The sequence below is a fragment of the Vipera ursinii genome, assembly GCF_947247035.1.
Source record: "Vipera ursinii genome assembly, chromosome: 13".
Lineage (NCBI taxonomy): Eukaryota > Metazoa > Chordata > Lepidosauria > Squamata > Viperidae > Vipera > Vipera ursinii.
Window position 1 is genome coordinate 13077949 of NC_139526.1, and position 27729 is coordinate 13105677.

Here is a 27729-nt window from a genome sequence, read left to right on the forward strand (position 1 = left end):
TAGATTAAAGCAAAAGAACAATATTTTTGACAGCAATGTCGTCAGAGTGCAGATATCTGCCAGGTTGGATAAACTTGCTAGCATTTTACCCTTGAGCACTACAATTCTAGGAGACTATCCTCGTTGAGCTGGAGTTGTGTTCTGCTATGCCCCACAATTAATGATCACAATAAAACTCAAAAGGTGCTAATTGTAACCTTGGTCTAAACCACAAGGGAAGCAAGACTCTTGCTGGGGTAGAGATTGGTAATAATTTAAAAGAGTACCAAACTACAAGGAGGAGGAGGAGGAGGAGGAGGAGGCGGAGGAGGAGAAGGAGAAGGAGAAGGAGAAGGAGAAGGAGAAGGAGAAGGAGAAGGAGGAGGAGGAGGAGGAGGAGGAGGAGGGGGAGAAGAAGAAGAAAGAAGAAGAAGAAGAAGAAGAAGAAGAAGAAGAAGAAGAAGAAGAAGAAGAAGAAGAAGAAGAAGAAGAAGAAGAAGAAGAAGAAGAAGAAGAAGATGTTGTTGTTGTTTGGTCTTGCCCACAGATGTACCCCAATTCTAACTACTTTACCTCATTATTCTGCAGTTTATAGCTCCTTCAAAGTTTTATGGTACTTCCTGCCATTGAATGCAAAAAGATAAGCAGATACTGAACGCAGATACCGTTTAAAGTGTCCTGCAGAATTACCGTACCCAAAGCATAAAAACATAAAAGCAGCAGAGATAAAGGGAAAGAAAGCAGAAACTCTAACATTAGTTTTATCCTGGAGCAGAATTTTCATTTATAACGGCCAAGAGGAAAGAGTTGGGAAAAGCAACCGACAGGGTTGGTCTCTCCGGATGAATAGCAGAATTAGCCCTTACCCCAAGCTAACATTCCCTGTGGCCACCTGGTGTAACGGCCGCTATCTGGTGACAGCGGAGGGATGCCCTTTGAAAGATTATGAGAAGCTGCCCAATCTTGTTCTCTTTAAAGCAATCTCAGTAGAAAAGAGACAAGTTACAAACGATGACAGATAAGGCAACCTCTCCAAGCGTGAGCCTTGGGTATCTTCTACCTGACGCTCGTCCTATCTCATTTAGTTCCAGATTGTCTCTTTTCATCCCGATAACTCAACAACAACGCCGGCTGCCATTTTGAAACAAAAGCTCAATCTGTAATTGTCAAGACAAGCTCCGAATGAAGAATGGCCGCACGGCCTCGGAATTTGAGGAATGAGAGGATGAAGCTTCCAGAACTTATTGTTTTGTTTTATTTTTTGTAATTAAGCCTGTTTCGCACTTGCTCATTAATAGCGGAATATTAAAGCCACCCGGTTTAGTCTCCTCTTTTTTGCCTGATTGATTAAATTTAAATTGCCCCAGTGAGAAATGCTCTGGCAGTACAAGAGACTAGCGAAACTTTTGAGTATTATTATTACCAGTGCTTTTTTTGTAAACGAAAAAGGTGCCGGAACTCACACATGTCATACAACCTGCCTTACCTACCCTATAAGGTTCCATCCAAAAAAGGTGCTGGAACTCTGTTCTGAGCGTTCTATGAGAAAAAAGCCCTGTATCTGTCTGTCTATCTATCTATCTATCTATCTATCTATCTATCTATCTATCTATCTATCTATCTATCTATCATCTATCTATCTATCTATCTATCTATCTATCTATCTATCTATCTATCATCTATCTATCTATGTATCTATCTATCTATCTTGTGTGTGTCTCCGTGTGTGTCTGTCTATCTATCTATCTATCTATCTATCTATCTATCTATCTATCTATCTATCTTGTGTGTGTCTCTGTGTGTGTCTGTCTGTCTGTCTGTCTATCTATCTATCTATCTATCTATCTATCTATCTATCTATCTATCTATCTATCTATCTATCTATCTTGTGTGTGTCTCTGTGTGTGTGTCTATCTATCTATATCTAGTCTGTCTGTCTGTCTGTCTATCTATCTATCTATCTATCTATCTATCTATCTATCTATCTATCTATCTATCTATCTATTATTACAAGCAGCAGCATCCATAACTCATCATGCAGTGCAGTGCCACAGCTTCTTCGTCATACAGGTAATCCTCGACTGAGCCCAACATGCCCGTTGTTAAGCAAGGCACTTGTTAAGTGAGCTTTGAGCCACTTCACGACATTTCCTGCCACAGTTCTTAAGCGAATCGCTGCAGTTGTTCAGTTAGTAACGCGGTTCTGAAGTGAATCTGGCTTCCCCATTGACTTTGCTTGTCAGAAAGTCCCCAAAAGGGGAATCACGTGAGCCCGGGAGGGTGCAACCGTCGTAAATACGAACCAGTTGCCCAGCGTCCGAATTTTGATCACCTGACCCTGGGGATGCTGCAACGGTCGTAGGTGTGAAAAACGATAAGTCCCTTTTTTCAGGACCCTTGTAGCTTTGAACGGTCACAAAATGAATGGGTATAAGTCGGGGACTAGCTGTCTACAGGCTTGGATTGCAAGGGTTGTGATTGTTGTTGTTGTTTTGTGACCAATCAGATTATTGATGTAGACGTTTTGGGAAGAGAGTTGTTTTAACCTACGATGGCATTGGATGAAGTGAGCTTTGACTCGCAAATGCTTTTAACTTTTAATAGTGTCGTCAGAAAAGGCCCGACCGGATTTCTCCTGGTTTTGTCTAGAGGCAGTCGTGTAAGGCTTCCAGATCTATGATCGCAATCAAAGAGTCTGATTTTGATCCGTGTCGTGTTTTTGAAAGCCAGGGGGGAAACGCTGTTTGTCTCTTCTGGCATACTTCAAAGGTGGGAAAGGTGACAAGGTTCAGCAAAGATCAGAAGACATCTTCCTGCACACCCATCAAGAAAAAAAAAAAAAGTGGGTTCCTGCCGTGTTTGTAGTTTAGCAGCCTGTATCCTCACATCTCATCTAACTAAGCTGAGCCTTAGAAATAAGAAGACATTTCCTGATAGTGAGAACAATAAACCACTGGAAAGTCTCGCCTTTAGAAGTTGTGAATGCCCCATCACTGGAGGCTTTTAAGAAGAGACTGGACAGCCATTTGTCTGAAATGGTATAGGGCAGACATCTCAAACACAAGGCCCGGGGGCCGGATCCAGCCCGCGAAGTGGTTTCATGCGGCCCGCAAAGCCATCCTGGAAACAGTGAGGGAACGGCCCCCACTGCCTTGGCCCTGGCCCAGAGACCCTCCTCCTGCCAGAGACCCTCAGATCTGTCCCACTCCTGCCCAGGGCCCCATAGGCACTCTTGATGCGAACCATGTAGAGCTGGCCACGCCCACCCAGTAGGCTATAGGCACTCTAGCCACACCCACCCAGTAGGCCACGCCCAGCCTGGCCATACCCACCCGGCCCCCTGAGGGCAACCGCCATGCTGATGCGGCCCTCAATGAAATTGAGTTTGACACCCCTGGTATAGGGTCTCCTGCTTGAGCAGGCGGGGGTGGTGGTGGACTAGAAGACCTCTAAGGTCCCTTCCAAACCTATTATTCTATGTTCTATCTTAGCACCTATTCTCCGAAGCCCCTGAAGGCAGAACAAAAAGCAATGGATGGAAACGAATCAAGGAGGGAAGCAACCTAGAACTCAGGAGAAATTTCCTGAGAGTCCGAACAATTAACCAGTGGAACGACTTGCCTCCAGAAGTTGTGGGTGCTCCAGCACTGGAGGTTTTTAAGCAACGATTGGACAGCCGTTTGCCCGGAATGGTATTAAGTTCCCCTGCTTGAGCAAAAAGTTGGATTAGAAGACCACAAAGTTCCCTTCCAACTCTGTTATTTTGTTATTCTCTTAAGTTGGCAATTGTTGTGGCATTGCAACAGGGGAAGAAAAGGCTTTTACATTAGACCAACTCATATCTACCGCATACCCCTTTTTTTTTTAAGGGAGGGATACTGGACAACAGAAATATTCATCAACTCTCTATCTGAATGGAAACGAGTCCCGAAGGGGCAATATTTATTACTGGGATGAGCGTCTTGGGAAACACGAGAGGTCTTCTCTTTCTTCTCCTTGGGCAAAAGGAAGATGAAAACGGTTTTTCTGTTTTTCCCAGCCTAGCAGGTTTCCTGAGACAACATAAGCAAACCTCCCTCGCATAAATACAATGTGAATTTAATTAGCTCGGATGCTTATTCTGCACGCATAAATATTTAATGAGCCTCATTCAAAACCGTTACCGTTACTCCCAACTTGCTTTTTCGCTTTCACACACACAAATAAATCCATAAATCCATTCCAGGGGGTCAACAGGGAGGAGGAAGCTGTTTTAAAGTACGTTAACAGATTTTTTTTTTATTTTTTTTACACTTGGGCTTAGCTCGTATGAAATTAGAACTAACCAATTTCGGGATAGGACACTATCGAGCTGCAGCCTTGCCATCTCGAGGCCCCTGGCTTTCAGACCGTTCCTGTTATTCCCTATTAGCGGTTTAACAGATTAACAGCACTTCATCTGAGATAGAACATAAAATAACAGAGTTGGAAGGGATCTTGGAGGCCTTCTAATCCAAGCAGGAGACCCTTTGCCATTCCAGATAAGTGGCTGTCCAGTCTCTTCTTAAAAACTCCAGTGACGCAGCACCAACAACTTCCAGAAGCAAACCTTTCCACTGGTTAATTGTTCTCGCTGTCAGGAAGTTTCTCCTTAGTTCTAGGTTGCTTCTCTCCTTGCTTAGTTTCCATCTGTTGCTTCTTGACTAATCTTACTGATCTTTCTTCTTATAGGAGAACCTATAAGTGTCTAATTGCAATGTATGGCTGTGAACGTTGGACCGTAAGAAAGGCCGAGTGCCAAAGAATTGAGGCCTTTGAACTACGGTGCTGGAGAAGACTCCTGCGAGTCCCTTGGACTGCAAGGGGATCAAACTGGTCAGTCCTAGAGGAGATCAACCCTGACTGCTCTTTAGAAGGCCAGATCCTGAAGTTTAAACTCAAATACTTTGGCCACCTAATGAGAAGGAAGGACTCACTGGAGAAGAGCCTAATGCTGGGAAAGATTGAGGGCAAGAGAAGAAGAAGGGGACGACAGAGAAGGAGGTGGCTGGATGGAGTCCCTGAAGCAGGAGGCGTGAGCTTAAAGGGACTCCAGAAGATGGTAGAGGACAGGAAGGCCTGGAGGAACGTTGTCCAAGGGGTTGTGATGGGTCAGACATGACTTCACAACAAAGACTTAAGGGAATTCAAGAGGGTTTGGAGTCCGACCCAGACCATTTCTAGGAACATAATGATTCTGGGCTGATTCCTCTCTTGACTCCACCACCAGGCTCTGCCTGTCCTTCTCCCACAGATGGTAAGAAACACTCATAGGCAGGGCTTTTTTTCTCATAGAACGCTCAGAACGGAGTTCCGGCACCTTTTTTGGATGGAACCTTGTAGGGTAGGCAAAGCAGGTTGTATGACATGTGTGAGTTCCAGCACCTTTTTCTTTTACAAAAAAAGCACTGCTCATAGGCTATAGGGAACAGCAAGGAGCTCATAGCCATCACACTAGTCATCGAAGTTCCCATTTTCTCTGCTCCCTTGGCCCCCAATCAAATTCTCTACTAAGGCATTATGGAAAGAAAATATGAGTTGTCAAAACAATAGGGAACTTCCTCTCATTCGAAATTCTTTTGGTGAGGTTAGGAAAAAAAAATCCCAGACACTTTCTTTGAGATAAGGTAGGGAGATGCGTTCTTAGAAATTTCAGCTCAGCTCTTGAAAAGAACAGTAGAAACATTTAATTTTTCCTGCCCTAGGAATCAATGCCGAATACTAACAGCATCCTTATTTAAAACAAATGCTGATTGCTACCAGAGTTAACTTGAAGGAGTTGCGGTAAATGATCGTTTTGTGTTTTTTTTTTTTTGTCGGCATTCTCAGTAGCATCCTTTAGTTCACTAAATACAGTCTGATTTGTCTCAATTTCTATGGCAGCAAAGGCTCATTGGCTCAAATTGGGTCAATTCTAACGCAATCAGCTCTTGGTTTGGAAATTCATCTGGCAAATTAACTGGAACAGCTAGTAGGAGTTATAAAGCAGAAAGTTGTGAGCCGGCACTCAGCCTGGGACAAAAATAAATATATATTTTTTTCTCTAGGTACGTCCTTTCATTTTGTTATTTTGGTACTGAGCTCCAAAACACTAAGCAGAAACAGTCTAAAAATACATTTAGACCAAGACAGCTTTTGAGGCTTCTTTAATGTTATTTATTTGGTGGCAGCTGCCATTTTTCTCCCATAATACTCTGGGACAATCACACAAGGGGAGAGAGGAAGCAGATCGGGGGGCCTGGAGAGCCAACTGGGGCTTCTCCCAGCACTTCCATCAGCAACAAGGAAAAAAATTCAACAGTCACCTGACGTGTATTATACAAACTTTGAATCACTGTGGAAATAAAATAACAAAATAACAGAGTTGGAAGGGACCGTGGAGGTCTTCTACTCCAATCTTCTGCTCAGGCAGGAGATACCATTTCAGTCAAACGGTTGTCCAATCTTTTCTTGAAAACCTCCAGTGATGGAGCCATCTTTCCATCTGAGAATGTTTAGAGCTACTTTAGAGTGTGCTTTTATTGTTGGAAAGATTGGGATGTTTTTATTCTCCATGAAGCCTCTCTCCACCATTCTATAAGCTCTTTTCAACCATGTTAAGGGCACAGACAGCCCTGAACTCATAGGAGTAGATGCTACGTGACTGCTCAAATTTACAGTGGAGCTTTCTGGGTTGCCTACAACCCATTTTTTTTATTTTAATTCCATTTATATCCCGCCCTTCTCCGAAGACTCAGGGCGGCTTACAAGCTTAGCAGTAGCCTTCATTCTATGTATATGCCTGCTTATTAGGGCTTTCACACACACCCCAGCGGCATTATTACAAAGTCAGCTTAATTGCCCCCAACAATCTGGGTCCTCATTTTACCTACCTCGGAAGGATGGAAGGCTGAGTCAACCTTGAGCCTGGTGGGACTCGAACCTGGACTAATTGCAGGCAGCTGGTGTTACTTAAGGAGGCATTAGCCTACTGCTCCACCAAGGCTCTTTATATTGTCAGGTGACCATATATCAGACACTCGGCACCCGGCCTGCACTTAGGGCTGTTTGCGGCATTCCACGGCCATGTTTTATATTATTATTATTATTATTATTATTATTATTATTATTATTATTATTATTATTATTATTATTATTATTATTATTATTGATCATTGCACAGCCAGCCAGATGTTCAGACTGGATTTGGCATTTTTGTCTACCTATCGAGTCCTTACCAAGGACCTGGGATAGGCAGATGTGGATGTTTGATGGTATTACAGATATTGTTGCAGGATGGAAGTAGTTCCTAGTAAGGCCGCCTTTTGCAATTGACTAATGGCGAATTTGTCATTGCCGATGATGGTGTCCAAGTGGTGCCCCAGTTGTTTTAGGATTGCACCCAAGGCGCCTATTACTATTGGTACTACCCTTGCTTGCCTTTGCCACAGTCTTTCTATTTGTAGGTCTTTGTATTTTGTTATCTTCTCCAAAATAATATTATTATTATTATTATTATTATTATTATTATTATTATTATTATTATTATTATTATTTCCTGTGCATAGGCTTTTAGAAATAAATCAGCTTAATGGGACCTTCCCAGGTGGACCTAATCTTTTGCGCCTGGCAGTTTGTTTCCTATTTGATTGTTTGTCTGGGCTGGTAGTTTCTGGATTGAGGCACTGTTTACTGCAACAACTACTGCTGAAGTGAAAGGGGCTAAAGCAGATTTTAAAGTCCAAGCTGTCGAGATAACATTTGGAAGACTCTCGGACAGAGATCTCCCTCATTCATTGAAGGAGAAGGAGGAGGAGGAGGAGGAGGAGGTGGCGCAGCATGGTTAGACTTGCAAAAATCGGTTATTATAGTCCATTTCAATAAAAGTAATTTAGCCTTCCCGTGGAGTTGATTTCATGGACAGTCTACCTAATGGGGCTCACATAAAGAGGAGACAGCAACAACAGCAACCCGTAATAATGCTATATTTGATATAGCGTTATTAGCCATGCTGTTTTCTTTTTTTCCAAAATTTTCTGGGAACAACGCCACGACAGATGATGTCCCTATCCTCAGGAATACCATTTGAACAGATGGTGGAGCTTTAAAAAAAAAGAAAGAAAAAGGAAAGAAAAGAGAAAAGCAGCAACAAATACTCCCAGTATTCTAAAAGGAGTAAAAGCACAACTTCACGGCTCTCTGTATCTAGCCTCATTTCCACTGTGAAGTAATGATCCTCACTAAATAGCCCCGATTTCCAAATATTTCAAATTGCTCTGGGGAAACTTGATTTGGGAAAAAATGTACTACCGTACATTTCGATTCAAAGCCTGGGTTTGTGCTGGATTGGACGCACAACCTAACCACAACACCAATAAATCCCAATAACATTAGCTCAGAACCCAATAAACAAATATCAACACAAGAACAACCAAGAGCCTTGGTGGAGCAGTGGGCTGATGCCTCCTTAAGTAACACCAGCTGCCTGCAATTAGTGCAGGTTCGAGTCCCACCAGGCTCAAGGTTGACTCAGCCTTCCATCCTTCCGAGGTAGGTAAAATGAGGACCCAGATTGTTGGGGGCAATAAGCTGACTTTGTAATAAGCTGGCATATACATAGAATGAAGGTTATTGCTAAGCACATTGGTTTGTGCTTAGAGTGTAAGCCGCCCTGAGTCTTCGGAGAAGGGCGGGATATAAATGGGATTAAAATAAAATAAAATAAATAAAACCAACATAGCAATATGCTTAAAACTATCAAGCGCCAGGGAAATCAGGAGATGCAGGCAAAAGATATATTGCAAGCTTAAGCACTCTACAAAAATCTGACATACTAACGGTCAAAGGAAATGCGCTGGAATTACGAAGGCATTTAAGGTGGGCTGGAGCTCTCTTGCAAGCTCACAGGGACCCATGATCCCTCCCAAACATACCCTGGGGTAGGACTGAGTGTATGTATTGTAGAGAGGGAGATATTCTTGACAGATATGTAAGAACAATTACTATAGAGAAGGGGGGAGGGGTGCTGAAATATTTTTTTCAGTCCAGAGCAATAAGATATGCTTGGGAATGGCTCAGACTAACGCTGTCAGGTACAACAAACCAGGAACAGGAGTAGACTTCAAAACACTAAAAGTTTGTTTCAATGCTATCTATACACAAGAATCTGATGTCAACGCTGCTAACATCGGATGTTTTTGCTTTGACAAGAGATGGAAGTGTAGCCATTTTTTTCTCTATCGCTTTTAGAGTTGGTTGATGCTGGGAAGGGGAATGTGGAGAGAGAGTCCAGCTAGTCATAACAATAATAACTCAGCCATGGGAACCCAAGGTGATTGGGTCCAGAATTGATAGAGATTTGGTCGGCTGGAGAGCTGGGGAGAAAGCCCGCGCTTCAAGCTAATTGGTGAATGTGATTTATGACTGTTAATTGGAGGAGGGAATTGTGCTTTGCTACTTTATGCCAGGGGAGGGGAATTCAGTTTTTGGCTTCAACTCTGTAGTGCCGATACTTTGTTTCTCAAATAAAAGATTCTTTAAGGAAAATGCCTCAAAGTTCTTTTGAAGAGATTCATCTGTCAGAATGAAGACATCTGATCTATTAATGGTCAAGCCAAATTGGCACTAGATAAGGGTCAACGGGATTCATGGAGGCTGGACTTAGGTCTTGTGGGAACATAATGACTCCACACTGATGAGGCACTTGACCCAACCCTCAGGGTCCACCTGGTCATCTCCTAAAGACTCCTTCCTAATTCCCAGAAGCCTAAGGAGGAGAAGGCAGTTCAAACAATAAGACTTGCATGATTATTATAGACAACCTCAGTAAAAAATAGTCTTAGCTGTCACATGGAGTTGATTTCCTGATCTGATCTATTTAATGCAGCTGACAAAAGCATGCACGTAAAAAAGCTATAGTTTCCTCCATTCCTCCTTCAAAACCCCCAAGGTTGAGACAAAGACAACTGGAGCAATTTGGCAGCCCTGAAGATAAAGAAGAGGGAAACTCCATAGATGATGGGCAGTATATGATCAGCTTCAAAACATGACATTCTTGGTTTGACTTGCATTTGACTAAAGGTAGCAGAGGACCATCGTAAGGATATGTTAGTAAGTCATTCCATGACAGTTGACCATGCATCAAGTTGACCAGTTGATCAAGCATCAAGGTCAGTTAATCAAGCATCAAGATCAATTGACCAAGCATCAAGATCAGTTGACCAAACATCAAGATCAGTTGACCAAGCATCAAGATCAGTTGACCAAAAGATGAGTCTCATCAGCATAATAACAATACCAGGAACCCTGGTCATTAATCAGGGCACCCAAGGCAAAAGTATAAAGGGACACAAAATAGGCTCCAAGTCTGATCCCTGGTGGTTACCTGCTTCAGGAAAAAATAACCCAGGACTGAAATCCATCCTGCAAAGTTGCAAAAATAAATAAAACCATTGTCCAAAACTGTATAAACAAACAAACCAATGCAGATACAACAAAAATCAAACCAAGTGCTGACGCTCAAAAATGGTAACCTAGACAATACCTAATAACCAAATGCTTCTCTCAGATCTAACACTGAAGTAAGGTGCTGCGACATGGCTATCAGACTGTTGCTCAAAATTTGAGAAGTCGTGTCTCAATTGAGCAGTCTGCTTGAAGTCCCGATTGATATCAGTCAAGAAGGTGAACAGAGGACAAATGAAGACTCAAGGATAAGTTGGAACTCCATCAAAAACTTAAATAACAAAGGAAGCAGAGACACAGATCGGTAACTTGAGCCCAAGGACCAAAAAAAAAGCATGTTTAACAGAATCTAGAAAAGTAGAAGAACAACAGTTCACCAGGCAAGCAATTTAAGACAAGAAACCAGATCAGGGAAAAAGAGAAAGGAAGAAGGAGAAAGAATCACCAAGAAAAGTTGTATAAGAGTTTTGTTCATTGTGGAAATGTGTTAAGGTTTTGTCCACTGGAGTGAAGGCTGAAAGGCACCAGGGAGCACTCAGAATCCCATAAGCCACCGATTCCCAGCCTTAGCAACTTTTAGTTGTGTGGACTTCAACTTGCAGAATTCCCCAGCCAGCATGCTTTCTGGGGGGGGGGGGGCTTTTGGGATTTGAAGTCCGTGCATCTTAATTCTGAGAGCTGAAGTTTGCTGGCAGCTAAAATCCACTGCCTTAAAACTAAGTTGACAAATTTGTCAAATGTCAACCTTCAAAACTTTAAAAGAGCCTTGGTGGAGCAGTGGGCTAATGCCTCCTTAATTAACACCAGCTGCCTGCAATTAGTGCAGGTTCGAGTCCCACCAGGCTCAAGGTTGACTCAGCCTTCCATCCTTCCGAGGTAGGTAAAATGAGGACCCAGATTGTTGGGGGCAATTAAGCTGACTTTGTAATAATGCCGCTTGGGGTGTGTGTGAAAGCCCTAATAAGCAGGCATATACATAGAATGAAGGCTACTGCTAAGCTTGTAAGCCGCCCTGAGTCTTCGGAGAAGGGCGGGATATAAATGGAATTAAAATAAAATAAATAAAATAAAACTGAGATTAAATCCAGAGTCAGGAAGAACAGAAGAAGACAGAAGCATGTGAAAGACAATCTTAGCGGGACAAGAAAAAAATTGAGCCAAATCCCTCCACTATTAAAAGACTAATTTCCCCAAGCACATGATAATTTTAAAATGCTGGGTTTATGCAATATTCTGGACCATGAACTGCTGAAGAGCATGCTATGACTTCTCTAGATACCCTTGTCCATTTTTTTTTTGGTACTAGGAAAGAAAAAATAAATATGAATTCCTTTATCTCGAGATGCCATGAATTCACCTCCAGCACACCTTCAACTCTTGCTCCCATTTTGCCTTTGGTCCGTGTAATTATTATTATTTTTTTTTGTAGAAAAGCTCTTTCTGATTATTTCTCCAGCAGTATGTCATTCCAGGAAGGAAACAAAACAAAACAAGTCATAGCTGTGCTATTTCTAAAAATGAGACCGGGCAGGTGAGACCAGACAAAACAGCGAGTACAAGAAGACAATGTTTCGAGACGGGAAATAAATCATGTCGCATGCAGGGATAGATCGCATCAGACAAATCTAAATAGGGACTCCTCACCAGCTCGAACTAAAAGAAACAGGTATATGCAAAAGAAGGTGTATTCTGTGCACCTGGCTGGGCCAGCGTCAAATATCCTAAGCATTATATACCAAGCCCAAGGAGCTGCTGATGCAATTCTAACGAGGAATTATTGAGTCTGTCATTTGTGCCTTGACAACTGCCTGGTTTGGCACAGCAGCCAAACAGGGCAAGGTACAGACTTCAATGAATAGTTAGGACTGCAGGAAAAACCACTGCAACCAGCCTGCCTTCTCTTGAGGACCTGTATACTGCATGAGCAGAAAGAGGGTTCAGAAAATACCTATGGACTCCTCACATCCTGGATATAAACTGTTTCAACTCCTCCCCTTAGGAAGTCACTATAGGGCAAAGGACCCCAACCTTGTGGGCACCAGGGACCCGGGTTCCGTGGAGAGAGGTTTTTCCGCTGGCTGCAGGGTGTGTGACACGTTTTGTGTGCTGCCTGCAGCCCGCAGATGGGGCTTTGCTTGTTTGTGTGGACCAGTTGCTGGACATGCCGTGGTCCAGTACCGGTCCACAGACCAGGGGTTGGGGACCCCCTGCTATAGGGCATTGCATGCCAAAACAACTGGACACAAAGATAGTTGTTCCCCCTTCTCTTCATCCTTCTCTTCTCCTCATCTTTCTCACCCTCTCATCTTTCCTACTTATCTTAGGATTACCACTTGTTGTTTGGATCTGATGATTTATGATCTATGACTTACCACTCTGTTGTTTGTATGTAAAGGTAAAGGTAAAGGTTCCCCCGCACATGCGTGCTAGTAGTTTCCAACTCTAGGGGCCGGTGCTCATCTCCGTTTCAAAGTTGAAGAGGACGCTTGTCCGAGGACGTCTCCGTGGTCATGTGGCCGCCACGACTAGACGCCAAAGGCGCACGGAACGCTGTTACCTTCCCACCGTAGTGGTCCCTATTTTTCTACTTGCATTTTTATGTGCTTTCAAACTGCTAGGTTGGCAGAAGCTGGGACGAGTAACAGGCGCTCACTCTGTTATGCGGCACTCGGGATTCGATCCACCAAACTGCCGACCTTCTGATCGACAAGCTCAGCATCCTAACCCACTGAGCCACCGTGTCCCTGTTTGTATGTACACTGAGACAATTCCCTTGTATGTCCAATCAGACTTGGCCAATGAAGAATATTCCTATATTCTATATTCCACGTGCTAAGCCACAATGCCAAAGAGGAAGCATCTTGACAAATGCCCCAAGAAGACGTTTTAAAAATCTCTTTGTAGGGTTTTTTTTTAAGCTCTCATTTTAATTTCTCTTGGAGCAATAACACAATATTGCTTCTTTGGAGCAATATTTCAAGACCCTTGAGGAACTCAACCAAACATCTTGGCCTAGCTAAATTGGATCTCAACTTTAACAAAGGTCCTGGAAAACCTATCTATCCTAAAGCTGATTTGAGTATTTTAGTTTCATCTTCCCTTCTCTGCTTTATTTACACACACACACACACACACACAGAGGAACCAATTTTTCAATCCCTTAAAACTGTCCTCCCAAATCTGGTCAATGTTGTATAGGATTGATCTCTATTTTCTTCTTTCTGAACTAAGAAGGTCTTAAATCCAACCTTCTAAATTGACATGTGAGGTTGGGAGAGATTCCTGAAATATTCAAATGCCTTTTTAAGTCAATGAAAAACAGTAACGGTGAAGCTACTTCTCCCAACCATCTCAGCCAGCATGGCCAGTGGTGAGGCATGCTGGGGAATGTAGTTCAGCAAGAATTTGGAAGGTGACAGGCGTTCTGCTCCTAAGGGTGACACTACTGCACATTGTGAAGATCTGAGTCTTTATAAGGCATCCATATCCAACAAGGATTGCACCTACTTTCCACCATGATCCAAGGTTAGTTTAAAGGCAGTGGACTTCAGCTCCCAGAATTAAGTTGCGTGGACTTCAGATCCCAGAAGTCCCCCAGATAGCATGCTGGCTGACAGAATTCTGGGAGTTAAAGTCTGCACAACTACAAGTTGCTATGTTTGGGAGATACTGGCTTATGGGATTTTGACGGCTCCATTTTGCCTTTCAGCCTTCACTCCAGTGCCCAGTAGGACCTTCCCAAAACCTTAAAAGACTTGCAAATGGATCAAAAGTTTCAAATGTAAAATAGTGGTTGTGAATCTGAATCGACACCGTTCTAAATTCCAGCCCTTTCCAATTTGAAACATTTTCACTTCCACCCATAGTACCTGTTGTGACAGCCATTTCAATATTATTATGAATGATACTTTCATATTAGAGAAGAAGATTAAAGTAACACCCATTTATACCAAAGGGAGCCTTTACTAAAAAAAAAAGGTTTAATAACATACTTGACGAAACATTAAAATCAATATTATGAGAAGCTGTGATTATTAATAACATTTGGCAACCTATCACTGGAGATTTGCGATTGTTATATTGTGCATCATCCCCCACCAACAATGTAGCAATTTCATAAATATTAAATATATTCCACCACCCACCCACCCCCACCTTCCTGGTATTCTTTTATAATAATGGAACTAGCAACGCGATCCATTTCAGGGCAAATCCTATTATAGACTAGCAAACATGGATTAAAAGGATTAAGAGGTACCGAAGCATCGTAGAAAGACACGTGCAGGGAAAAATACTGCATTCATATTTCACAATTACTACAATGTGTAATTGTGTAACAGTTACTAAACTGGGCATTCATAAGCTCCTCGTCTTCAGCAGCCAGCCCTTTCCATTTATTTTGTACACACTAAAATCGAATGCAGGTGCTAAATCTGGGGTGGACAGATTAAAAGGCTGAAAGAGGGCATTCACCACTAAAGGGGTTTTACAATGTGGCTTTAAGAGTTTAGTTAACACCATTCCGAACAGCTGCGAGTCAAATTTCTACAGTCTTGACCATTTCAACCTGGCACCGGTTCAATTCTGCTCATTTCATATTTTTAGGAATTTGCGTTGGTCACCCAGCTCACACCGGGCCCGGGAGACGGGCGTCTATTTATAGGGTCCTCTTGTTATCCTCTCCTGCTGTTATATGTACATTTGCCATTATGAGTATTTTTATTTATGTATTTATTTATTATCGAGCCAGATTTTGGGAGATTGGCTGCCTGGATAAGTCCCTGTGGTTTTCTGGGCAAGAATTCAGAAGTGGATTTGCCATTGTCTCCTCCTCCTTAGGGCTAAGAAAGAGGGACTGGCCCAAGATTAATCAGCTGGCTTTGTATTGCAGAGGTGCCCAACCTTTTGGGCACCAGGGACCGGTTCCGTGGAGAGAGGTTTTTCCGCGTACCGGAGGGTGTGTGGTTTTGTGTGTTGCCTGCATCCCGCGGATGGGGCTTTGCTTGTTTGTGTGGAACGGTTGCTGGCATGCCGTGGCCCGGTACTGGTCCACGGACTGGGGGTTGGGGACCCCTGTTGCATTGCAGTTATGACCGTAGCAGCATCCCCAGGGTCACGTGATCAAGTATTCCCCGGGGCCACAGGGTCACCGTTTGTGACCTTCCCAGCCAGCTTCCAACAGCTCAAGTCAAGGGAGGGGATGGCGGGGGGGAGACAGCCGGATCCACCTAACAACTGCAGTGTTTTCTTTAACAGCTGTGGCAAAAAAAGGCCATACAATCAGGCCTGCCTTGCTCAGCAACGAAAACCCTGGTCCCAATGGCAGTTATTAATCAAAGGCTACCGGCTCAGCATTCTCTTCTAATTTCTCTTCTTAACTCTCTGCAACCCGTTCTGATCCTTCTGAGTCTCAGCTGAAGGAGCGCTGAAGAATCAAGGCCTGTTTTGCACCAGCTTTTAACTTTTTCATATCCACATGTTGCCCAAACAACTTTATTTTCTTCTTCACTCCTTGCTCTCCAAAAAAAAAAAAAAGGCGGAATTAGCTGCAACTAAGTGAATAACCTCCAATGGGCTGGATTGACCCAGATGATGTCATTAATGTGGCCTCCTAATCTACAACTGTAGGGACGCGGTGGCTCAGTGGGTTAGGATGCTGAGCTTGTCGATCAGAAGGTCGGCAGTTTGGCGGGTCGAATCCCGAGTGCCATGTAGCAGAGTGAGCGCCTGTTACTCGTCCCAGCTTCTGCCAACCTAGCAGTTCGAAAGCACGTAAAAACACAAGTAGAAAAATAGGGACCACTACGGTGGGAAGGTAACAGCGTTCCGTGCACCTTTGGCGTCTGGTCATGCCGGCCACATGACCACAAAGACATCCTCGGACAAGCGCTGGCTCTTCGGCTTTGAAGCGGAGATGAGCACTGGCCCCTAGAGTTGGAAACGACTAGCACGCGTGTGCACGGGAACCTTTACCTTTACCTTTTAATCTACCACTAACCAGTTCCTGAATCAGACCTGGTTTACAGCTTACAATCTGCTGTAAAAAAAACAACACCTGAAAAACGGTATAGAGATAGCCCACCACTTACAACCACAAGGGGGACTTTGCAGACATTCTGCGGTAAAGCAAGGCAGTTGCTACCTGTGCGGCATCTGATTTTACAACTTTTCCCCTCTCCCCTGTGGTTGTTAAGGGATTCACTGCAATTCTTCAGGGAATCACCTGGTCGTTAAGCGAATCCAGCTCCCCCCAGTGACTTTTGGCTTGTGGGAAACCAGCAGAGAAAGTTGCAAACGGTGAGCACGTGACCCTGGGATCCTGCATCCATGGGAAGACTATGCCGGTTGCCAAGTGCCTGGATTTTGATCACCTGACCATGGGGATGCTGCAGCCGTTGCAATTGCAAGGACGGGTTTTTAGGGACGCCGTCATTTTGAATGGTTGTTAAGTTAATGGTTGTTCAGTTGAGAACTAACGGCACTAGGAGAAGAATCCACGGGGAACATTTCTACCCTCTCCCCAGAAAGTTTTCTATAGCAAGGGGTCTCCAACCTTGGCAACTTTAAGACTGGAGGGCTTCGAGTCTGGCTGAGGAATTCTGGGAGTTGAAGTCCACAAATCTTAAAGTTGCCCACATTCAGTGGTGGGTTTCAAATAGGTGAACAAGTGGTTCTCTGTGTGGATGCCGCTTCCGGAAGTCCATTCTGGGCCTGGGCAACCGGAAAAAATTAGCTGCCGGTTCTGCCGAAGTGGTGCGAACCGGCTGAATCCCACCACCGCCCCACATTAGTGAGCCTCGTTCTACAGCACAGCCCACTCTGCTCCCCCAATACAATGCCAAGATTCAGAAGACAAATCTCTTTGGCATCAGGTCCCTGGAAGAAAACGAAGCTTTTAATCCCACCCAAACACGTTCCTTTTAGCGACGCTTACAAAGAAAACAACGCGGATGAATAAAATCGTTTACATCACTCCTAGCCAACAGTTTGGCTTCTGGAGATGTCATTAAAAACATCCATGCAAGTTGCTTTGGCACACAGTCCAAGTTCCCAGCAAAGGAACCAAAACAGAACAGAGACTGTGAAAGTCGCAGAATGTAGAATACAAAAAAAAAAGGAAATAAATAACTCCCAATGCATAATACGGCCACCTACACAACAAGCCATTAATTATGTTAAGGCAATTCATTTTTTTAAAAAAAAATAAAATAAAACACAGGGAATTAAGCTTTGCCTAGGTGGAATTATTTTGATGCATTGTTCGGTCTCATCCTTAAGCTGATGGTTCCAAAGCTGTACATCGGGGGTCTTCAAACTTGGCTGCTTTAAGACTTGTGGACAATTCCCAGAATTCCTTAGCCAGCCATGCATGAACACATTGCTTCGATCACCAGATGTTGAGTACCCTGGCGCAGAGTTAATCATCTGGACTTTGTCTCCAAGTGCACTCATTGAACCAAATGTACTGTTCAGCTACCCATATGCTGAATGCTACCCAGATCTTGTCACAGGCACACACCCACAACTCAGTGCCATACACACCCTGCTGTTCAGAGGAACGGTAATATTCCTCGAGAAACGATAGCCAGACCCAGCTCGTTTGCATCTCAGCAAAGATCCCCAGCATCAACATCTTATGAAATGTAAATTAATTATATTTTACATTAAAGAGCTTGCAGAAAGTGGTTAAATACAAACTCAGGAGTAATTAATCAACAACATGGGGAGATTAATGAGGCTGAGTAAATCACGAAGGAAATCAAGGAGATAAATAAGCATCCTCCGAGGAAGCTTGTGGCGTCTTTCTAGAGTTCCAGACTCTAGGTATTAAAGGCGTAGTCCAGGAATTCTTAAATAAAGGCCCTCCAACCCCAGAGGAGCCAGGAATAAATTTAAAGGGAGGGGGTTGCGCTCCCTCCCACTTTGCTTGGAGCTAAATAGCCTCTAATGAATTGCTGACACACAAGGCAAAGGATTCAGGCTCTCCTCCAACAGCCTTGTTGCTTATTGGAGAAAGACTGGCCGAGCCAAGGGGAGGAGTCAAATGGGGAATTAGTCTGGAACCCGTAAGTGGGCAGAAGAGGGCAAAGTCCAACCCCTCTAGAATGCCATTGATTCAGGTGCAAACTGTCAGCCTGAGAAGATTCCCATGTATAAAGGTAAAGTTAAAGGTTCCCCCACACATGCGTGCTAGTCGTTTCCGACTCTAGGGGCCGGTGCTCATCTCCGTTTCAAAGCCGAAGAGCCGGCGCTTGTCCGAGGACATCTCCGTGGTCATGTGGCTGGCATGACTAGACGCCAAAGGCGCACAGAGCGCTGTTACCTTCCCACCATAGTGGTCCCTATTTTTCTACTTGCGTTTTTACGTGCTTTCGAATTGCTAGGTTGGCAGAAGCTGGGACGCGTAACAGGTGCTCACTCTGCTACGCGGCACTCAGGATTCGACCCGCCAAACTGCCGATCTTCTGATCAACAAGCTCAGCATCCTAACCCACTGAGCCACCGCGTCCCGTGTGTAGGCTTGAGCAATATAACAGCTAATGGAAGTCCTCTCGTGGGGGACAGTTTTTGAGATCACACTCAGTGCATAAGTCCCATCTCGCTTCCAAAGGCATCCAGCCAGAATCACGTTCTTGCAAAGTCTACCTGTTGTTCAGTGATGTTTTGCCACTGTTATAAGGAGCGGTTGCTGGAATTGGGAATGTCTGGTTTAATGAAGAGAAGGACGAGGGGGGAAATGATAGCAATGCTCCAATGTCTCAGGGCTTGCCCCAAAGAAGAGGAAGTCAAGCTATTCTCCAAAGCACCCGAAGGCAGGACAAGAAGCAACGGATGGAAACTGACCAAGGAGAGAAGCAACCTAGAACTAAAGAGAAACTTCCTGACAGTTAGAACACACCCAATGGGCCACGCCCACCCAGCACCCGATGATACATAAGTGGATTTTGGGTTCCAGTTTGGGCACTCAGTCTCTAAAAGGTTTGCCATCACTGCACTAGTCATTAGTACTCTGAAGGTTGCTCATTTCAAAGGGGGGGGGGAAACCCCAAGAAAGTCCTGTTGCCTTTTGAAAAGCACCTTTGGGACACCCACGAGCTGGATGACGGGGAATCTCCATAGACATCGCCACGATAAGCGATGTCTGTTTTGGGTGGCCCTGCACGGCTTGGCTGATGGCTTCTTCGAGCTGCGCAAGCTCCTTCAGCATGACAAGGCAGTGATCTGTGAAGGAGTCCATGTGACTAGCAAGGTCTATCATTTGGAGGCAACTTTTGGGAGGTTTCTAGGGTGAAACTAGAGTCTTTGAGAAGCAGCGTGCAGCCATGGGGGATCAGCTAGGCAGTTTTAATGGGGAAAGACAGGTGGAAAAAGGAAATGGTAAAACGGAGTGAGGGCAAGGAAGAGAAATGAACAAGGTGTCTTGCTTAAAGGGACTTGCACGTCAGCCAGCCTGAAAGGGTGCAGAATATTTTGTAGTAGGTCAGGCCTGGTGTTTTTTTGTTTTTTTTCCCCTTAATGGCAGCTGCTTTGGAAGCTTGTTATCAGGCAGAAGGATGAGATAGATATATTCTAGATACACAGTCCTTGGTTTACAACCAAAATTAAGCCCCATATTTCTATTGCTAAGCGGGGGCAGTCGTTAAGTGGATCCTGTCCCGTTTGATAATATCTTGGCCGTCACTGTTAAGTGATTCACTGCAGTTTTTAAGCGACTCGTATGGGCCTTAAGCAAATCTGAACAACTGTGTTACTAAGCAATAGCAATAGCATCTAGACTTATATATCGCTTCACAATGCTTTACAGCCCTCTCTAAGAGGTTTACAGCCTATGGCCCTCAGCAATCTGGGTCCTCATTTTACTGACCTCGGAAGGATGGAAAGCTGAGCCAACCTTGAGATGGTCAGGATCCAACTCCTGGCAGCGGGCAGAGTCAGACTGCAATACTGCATTCTAGCCACTGCACCACCATGGCAATAGAATAGAGAACAGAATAGGATAGCCATAGCAATAGCACTTAGATTTATATACCGGTTTCACAGTGCTTTACAGCCCTCTGTAAGCAGGTTACAGAGTCAGCCTATTGCCTCCAACAATCTGGCTCCTCATTTTAACAACCTTGGAAGGATGGAAGGCTGAGCCAGCCTTAACTTTACTAACTTAGCAACTAGCAGTGTTTCACTTAAAAACGGTGGCAAGAAAGGTCATACAATGGGGCAAAAGATTGTTGGACCCAGATTGTTGGGGGCAATTAAGCTGACTTTGTAATAATGCCGCTTGGGGGTGTGTGTGAAAGCCCTAATAAGCAGGCATATACATAGAATGAAGGCTACTGCTAAGCTTGTAAGCCGCCCTGAGTCTTCGGAGAAGGGCGGGATATAAATGGAATTAAAATAAATAAAATAATAAATAAAACTCCCTTAACCACTGCCTAACAACAGAAATGTGAGGCTCAAGGACTGCCTGTAATGGGTATAAGGTGCAGCTGCATCTTTTTTAATTACACATAAGGGGGAAAATACTTTCCCTAATTCTCTCCGTCAGCTCTATACAACAGTAGAACAATCTATCAAAAAAATTCTGGATTCTCCATCTCTGGAGATATATTTTTTTTTAAAGAAAACCTTGGAGACGAACCCTTCACGGATGGTTTAATTGGTCTTCCTGACTGTTGCACGATTGGACTTGATAATCCTGCGGTCCTTTCCTGTTCTATGAATCATGCCATTTGTGCAGAAGCCACCTGTCAAACTTCCCACATGCTAGAATTCATGGATTTACCTCATTGTTCTTGGCCATTTTTCAAGCTACAATTAACTTTGCTCTACCCAGCTTCTCTGGGAAGTATTGGAGAGCAATGCTGATCATCTCAACCACCTTCAGATAGGTCAAATAGGAAAGATGCTATTACAGAATCCAGCACATCAGGAAAAGAAAAACATGCAGTTTTTTTTTATCCTTCAGGCTGAGCTTATAGAGATTCCTGAGACCTCATCTGGTTTGGTTTTGCTCAGCTTACTGGGTAAATTGAGCCACTGGGCCTTGGAAATGTGGCTTACGTTTTTCAGCGCATGTACTTGGTCAGTTACTCCAAAAACAAAGATAGGCTAATCACCAATTAGTGAATGGAATGGAATGGAATGGAATGGAATGGAATAGAATAGAATAGAATAGAATAGAATAGAATAGAATAGAATAGAATAGAATAGAATAGAATAGAATAGAATAGAATAGAATAGAATAGAATAGAATAGAATAGAATAAAGTTGGAAGGGACCATTTCAGGCAAAGTAGATTAAAAAGGGAGAGTTGCCAATTGGGGATTTGGAAAAAAAAAGAGAGGGGCCCAGTCATTAAAACAGCTGCGTGAAGCTATCAGTCAACACATGTATTTTAATAGCTTGTTCTTGTCACAAAAACCTGGGAGACAGGAGTGATGAAATACATTTCATTAAAAAGAAGGGAAGTCCTAAAATGCTTCCTACTATTTAATGTTGTTCCCCTACTGATTTCCTTGTATCTTTGGGCATAAACTAAATTTGGAGTATTGCTCAAGGATGGAGGAAGGGGATTTTTAAAACAGCTTGGCTTAGTAAATTGCAAAGATGTGATTCAGCGATGCAGCACACAGATTGGAATCCATTCTTATCAGTCAGAAGAAAAGGCCTATTAATGTTTGTTCTTTTAATATCACCAATGTCAAACGCTGTTCAGTTTGTTTCCTGATTTGTTTTTGCTTGGTGCAGAGATAAAAAAAAAGACATAAGGAATCAGGATAAAGCCACATTTATCTTTACCTATAGCAAGAGCACGTGATGCTGGGCACATTCAGAAATGAATGTATGAACTTATATGAAAGAATTAAGTCTTGCTGTATCAGCTTATTTTAGGCTAAGAGCAAAGCTGCACAGTGTCAAAAAGAAGAGGATGAGGTGGTATGGGAAGAAGAAGAATTTTATTTCAACAGATTTAAAAGTTAGTGGAGGGAGTATGAGAATGGCAAAAAATACACCATCCTGAATGTATGTTCGTAAACATCTATAAATGTGGGCCAAGATCAAAGACAATTACATGCCTGTAGCACAATATTTATTCACTAGCTTTCTATCTGGCCTTTCAATCAGAAAATCCAGACAATAAATTTCTTCTTTCCATCATCTCCAACAATCACTCTGAGAAGTAGAATGGGCTAATGACTGCCCAAACTCACCCAGAGAGTTTTGATCGTTGAGTATCAACTCAAAGTAGAGTCCTTCTATTTCTAGTTGGGCATCTTCACCACAACTCCACACTAAGGTAGTCCTCGACTTACAGTTGCTCATTTAGTGACCATTCAAAGTTACAATGGCACTGAAAGGAGGAGGAAGAGGAGGAGGAGAAAAAGAAAGAAAGAAAGAAAGAAAGAAAGAAAGAAAGAAAGAAAGAAAGGGAAGAAGAAGAAGAAGAAGAAGAAGAAGAAGAAGAAGAAGAAGAAGAAGAAGAAGAAGAAGAAGAAGAAGAAGAAGAAGAAGAAGAAGAAGACAGACAGACAGGCTGTGGGATCCTTGGTGCTCTCTGAGCTTGGTTATTTTCTTTCAGACATTTCATTACCAAACTAGGTAATATCATCATTACTAGAAGGGAGGGGGGTTATAGAGAAGGAGAAAGGAAGGAGGAGGAGAAGGAGGAGAATTCTGGGGTCCTTGATGCTCTCTGAGCTTGGTTGTTTTCTTGCAGAGGTTTCATTACTAGATAACATAAACAATACTAGATCAAACTAGATAGTATCATCAATGCTAGTGCGTTCTTATCCCATTCTTATTTCCACTTTCTTCTAACCAGACATCATCACATGAAACGCAAAGGTGTTGGAGAAGAAGAAGTTCCCTCAAGGTCTTAGCTATAAACTCATTGGGCTGCCACCCATCAAATTCCTATTCCGAGGTGTAGTTGAAGAGGGGCGAGAGGCAAAGACAGCTAAAACTAAGTCATCAATGTTCTTGGATTCAAATAAAACAATTCTCGGAAGATCCTCTTTTCCCCACCCCCCTCCCCATCTCTCTTCCCGTACACAGCTAGGGAGAACTTCAACAGCATCTTTCTCTCTCTGTAAAAAAAAGACAATTAAGAAAGAAGCCAAAGGGAAAGGTCAGGGTCATAAAAATGCCATCTGTCTGAATGAAGATGTTCATGGAATATCTTACTGGCCTTTGCTAGACCCATCAACATTGGCATTCAAAGAGGAAAGGGCAGAAGAGAAAGCAAATTTTGAATCCCTTTCTGTTTTTTAGAACCAGGGGCAACCCTTTTATGCTTAAGTGGCCCACAGCCTTTGGTCCACACCGTAGGCATTTTATACCCATGAAGATCAAGTGTCATCGTCAAAATCCATGTGCCTTTTTTGCCATCAGCCCCCTGTTGAAATACTAGGTGGAAAGAGGTTCCTGCACTTTGGGGTTTTATGTCTAGAGGAGAGACAATCAGATTTTGCTCGTCCCTTCAAAGGAGAGAAGAATTTTGCAGAGAAGCACAGAGTGTGAGACTAGGCTGAAGCTGCCGCGGCTAAAGTTTGAAGGAAGAGGCACGTAAAGCAAGGTGGAATGAAAGGCAGCAAGCTTGTCAAAAAGATTCACAGCCCTTTCGCTTTTGGGAAGTGGAGACCGATGCTAAATTGGGTCCTGATCCAGAGCTCACCATTGAAAGCATTGTTTCTTTTGTTTATTTATTAAACTCCTACATCACCCATCTCATTCTGCAAAGCAACTCTGGACAATTAAAATCACAAATATATACACACACACACACACACACACACACACACACACACACACACACACATATATATATATATATATTATATATGTGTGTGTGTGTGTGTGTGTGTGTGTGTGTGTGTGTGTAAATTACTAACAAAGAATTAAGGGAGACTAAGATGCATTTCTGACTCTTTAGTCTTCATCAGTCAGTCATACCCTTCTGAGATTCGAACCTGGGCTGATTGCATATTAGGCAGTATTTTTACCTCTTGAGCCACAGGTTCTCTCTCGCTCTCTGTTAGCTTTCTGCAAGGGGAGATATGAGTCAAATGTTAACTATTTAGATTACCTTGCTAGGCCCCAAACATGGGGCAAATCTTTATTTCCTGTTTTCAGCCTTATCTCAAAGGCCATCGAATATATATATATATATATATATATATATATATATATATATATATATATATTAAATGCTTGTTAACTATTTCCTGTTTCGGCCTAACCGAAGGCCATCGACAGGCAGTAGTCACAAACAGTGACAGCTCATATTTGTGTAAATTTTAGATTGCTAACAAAGAATTAAAGGAAGACTGATATGCATTTCAAACTTATTTGTTTTCATCAGTCAGCCATACCCTTCTGAGATTCGAATATACATAGATAGATAGATAGATAGATAGATAGATAGATAGATAAGAGATAAGAAGAAGCCCAAAGCAAGATCGGTACGGCGGTTAATTCACCAGCCACGTCCAATATTGAGCACCCCCATCAAGACCCCAGGCTAACTGGCAGAGCCAGGTTTTAATGCTCTTCCAGGAGATCAAAGCAGTGGTGGGATTCAAATAGGGGAACCACTGGTTCCCTGTGCGGATGCCACTTGGTCTGGGCCTGGGCAACCAAAAAAATAGCTACCTGTTCTGCCGAAGTGGTGCGAACCGGCTGAATCCCACCACTGGGTCAAAGGGATGGGGGCAGACCTCACCCTAGGCTGAGAGATATTCCGAAGAATTGGGAAGGGTCACAGTAAAAAAATCCCCCCTTTTTAAACCCCACCACCCAAAACTCTTTGAACAGCTGAGCCCATAACGTTCACCCAATATGATAGGATCGGTTAGTATTGAAGTATCTTTGAGATTATGCCCAATATGCCAAACCTTGACTCACAACAGTACTCACAACGCTCAAAGTTACGACAGGACTGGAAAAAGTGACTTACAACCATTGCAGCAGCCCCGCGGTCACGTGATCAAATTTCAGATTTATGACAGTCGCAGCGTCCCGAGATCATGTGATCTTCTTTTGTGGACCTTCTGTCCAGCCAAGTCAATGGGGGAAGCCAGGTTCACTTCACAGCTGTGTTGCTGAGTTAACAACTGCAGGGGTTCACTGAACAACGGTGGCAAGAAAAGTCATAAAACGGGGCCAAACTCACTTAGCGGATGTTTCACTTAGCAACATAAATGTTGGGCTCAATTGTGGTCGCGCATCGAGCGCTCCCTGTACTGTGTGAACATCCCAAAATGGGTTAATTCCAGAAATTAATTCCTCAAGCAGATTCCATAAAAAGTGTCTAAGCACCTTTCCAACCAATATCAGCAAATCTGGTGTTGGTTCTTACAGCTTCAACGTGCATTTCCCGTCATTCGTATTTTAATCAACACACAGTTATTTTCGGCTTCTTAAGTTCAAGTTGGATTCATCTAATTCACACAAATGAGATCCCATTCATGTCACCCAATTTGCTTCTTCCAACACCTCCAAAAAGCAACAGCCAAAAAACAACTACGTACGCATCAATTAAAAGTGGCTGCCTTAAAATACTCCACTTTTCAAAGACCGGCAACGTTCTTTCGTGAGGAGGGAGACAAATCCATTAAAAAAACAAAACGCTTCTCCAGACAAGGCAGCATTGGATAAAAAAGATGATCGAGAAACAATGCCTGCTTAACAACAGCAACAAAAAAACAACAACTCATTTCTAGGAGGTCATCAGGGACTGATGAAGAATTGCTCAAACAAGCAATTCAATGCAGAGGTTCTAATTTTGAAAACTGCATTGAAAAGATAAACATGGAGCAGTAACTTCTGCTACATATATATATATATATATATATATCAAAACTTCCTGCATTGATTTATTGGTTATTTTTACTGACAAAGGTTTCATGGCTAACCGTTGACAATCATCTAGCACTGAGATCTCACTCAAAGCAGTAGCTTTAATCTAAATATTTACCCTGATTCCCCAGCAGGTTTTGCACTGGGTTTAGCAGTAGCATATACTGCTAATGAAGTGGGAAAAACACAATTCTGACAAAGCGGGAATGTTCTTCCAAATTCCCATCCCACTCTGTTTTCCCTTGCTGAAAACCTTTTCCAAAATAATTTATTAATATGCCAGAGATTCAGATATATATATTTATATCAGCCACGACACCAAAAAACCTTAATTGAAATACAATGCAGAACACAACTGATACACCACAAATACGTACATATTGTAAGTCTACGACGCATTATTGAGTTTACTGTTGTCACCAAGACCTGGTTACAATCCTTGGGATTTGGGCTACCAGAAAATTCCCGTTTTGAGGAAAATCCGTGGCAATCTTTTATAGCAAATTCAGCACACTGAAAATTAAGTTCCCACTGAGGTGTGCTACATCCAAGATAACATATGTTTGGTTGGGATGCCTAAAAGGTTTTCCCCCCTCTCTGGTCTTGAAGTGAGTTCTGATTGAAATACTTGAAAAAGCAACTCAACTACCCTCCTAACGGGTCTAGCGATAAGATGCTTATGTGAAACCACCAGCAATAAAGACGTTTTGCTTCTCATCCAAGAAGCTTCTTCGGCTCTGACTGGATGGTGGGGGAATGGAAGGATTTATAGTCCTTGCAGACAGCTGGCCATTTGCATTCTTTTAGAGGGTTGTTGAGGCCACTTGGAGGTTTATCTGTGTCGTCAGGATCACCTGAGAGGTGCAAATGGGTGATCTATCTATTTCCAGTCTACAACACAGTCCTTTCAGCAGTTCCAAGAAAGCTCCACACCTACTCAGGTGTCCCTGAAGACACAGATGAACCTACAGGTGGCCTCAACGACTCTCTAAAAGAATGCAAATGACCAGCTGTCTGCAAGGACTAAAGAAGCTTCTTCAAGGAGAAGTGAAAAGTCTTCAAAGAAAAACAAAAAAGTCCAGTTGCCTCGTGAAAAAGCGCCTTTGGGACAACTATGACCTGGATGGCTGAGAATCCCCATAGACACCAGCAATTAAATCAGTATTTGACCAATTCTTAGTGCTGGATTTAGCAAGGCAAGACAAAGTCTGTCTCTCACAGGCATTAGGGATGCCAAGGTCACCAAGAGAAACATCCAAAACTGTCACACTTACGTAAGTTGTTAGCAGGTGCCCTTGTCTCCATGTTCTCGTAATGCTGCATGTGAACCACAATATTGAGATCGGTTTCCATGTGATCCATCGTGCAGCCAGTGTCTGGTCGCATCGCATCTGCCAGAGCTCTGAGGGGTTGTGAAAAGAGAGGAGAATTAAA

At 43.1% G+C, this 27729-nt stretch overlaps 1 protein-coding gene across 1 annotated transcript in view; it reads right to left on the minus strand.

Moving 5' to 3' along the window:
• Positions 1-27729, minus strand: part of SHISA9 (shisa family member 9) — a gene marked incomplete at its 5' end in the record, with an annotated part of 154447 nt that overhangs the window by 113236 nt on the left and 13482 nt on the right. Inside the window, one exon of the mRNA XM_083372438.1 lies at positions 27570-27697. Coding sequence (XP_083228564.1) covers positions 27570-27697 — 128 coding nt within the window. The remainder of the gene's footprint in view (positions 1-27569; positions 27698-27729) is intronic.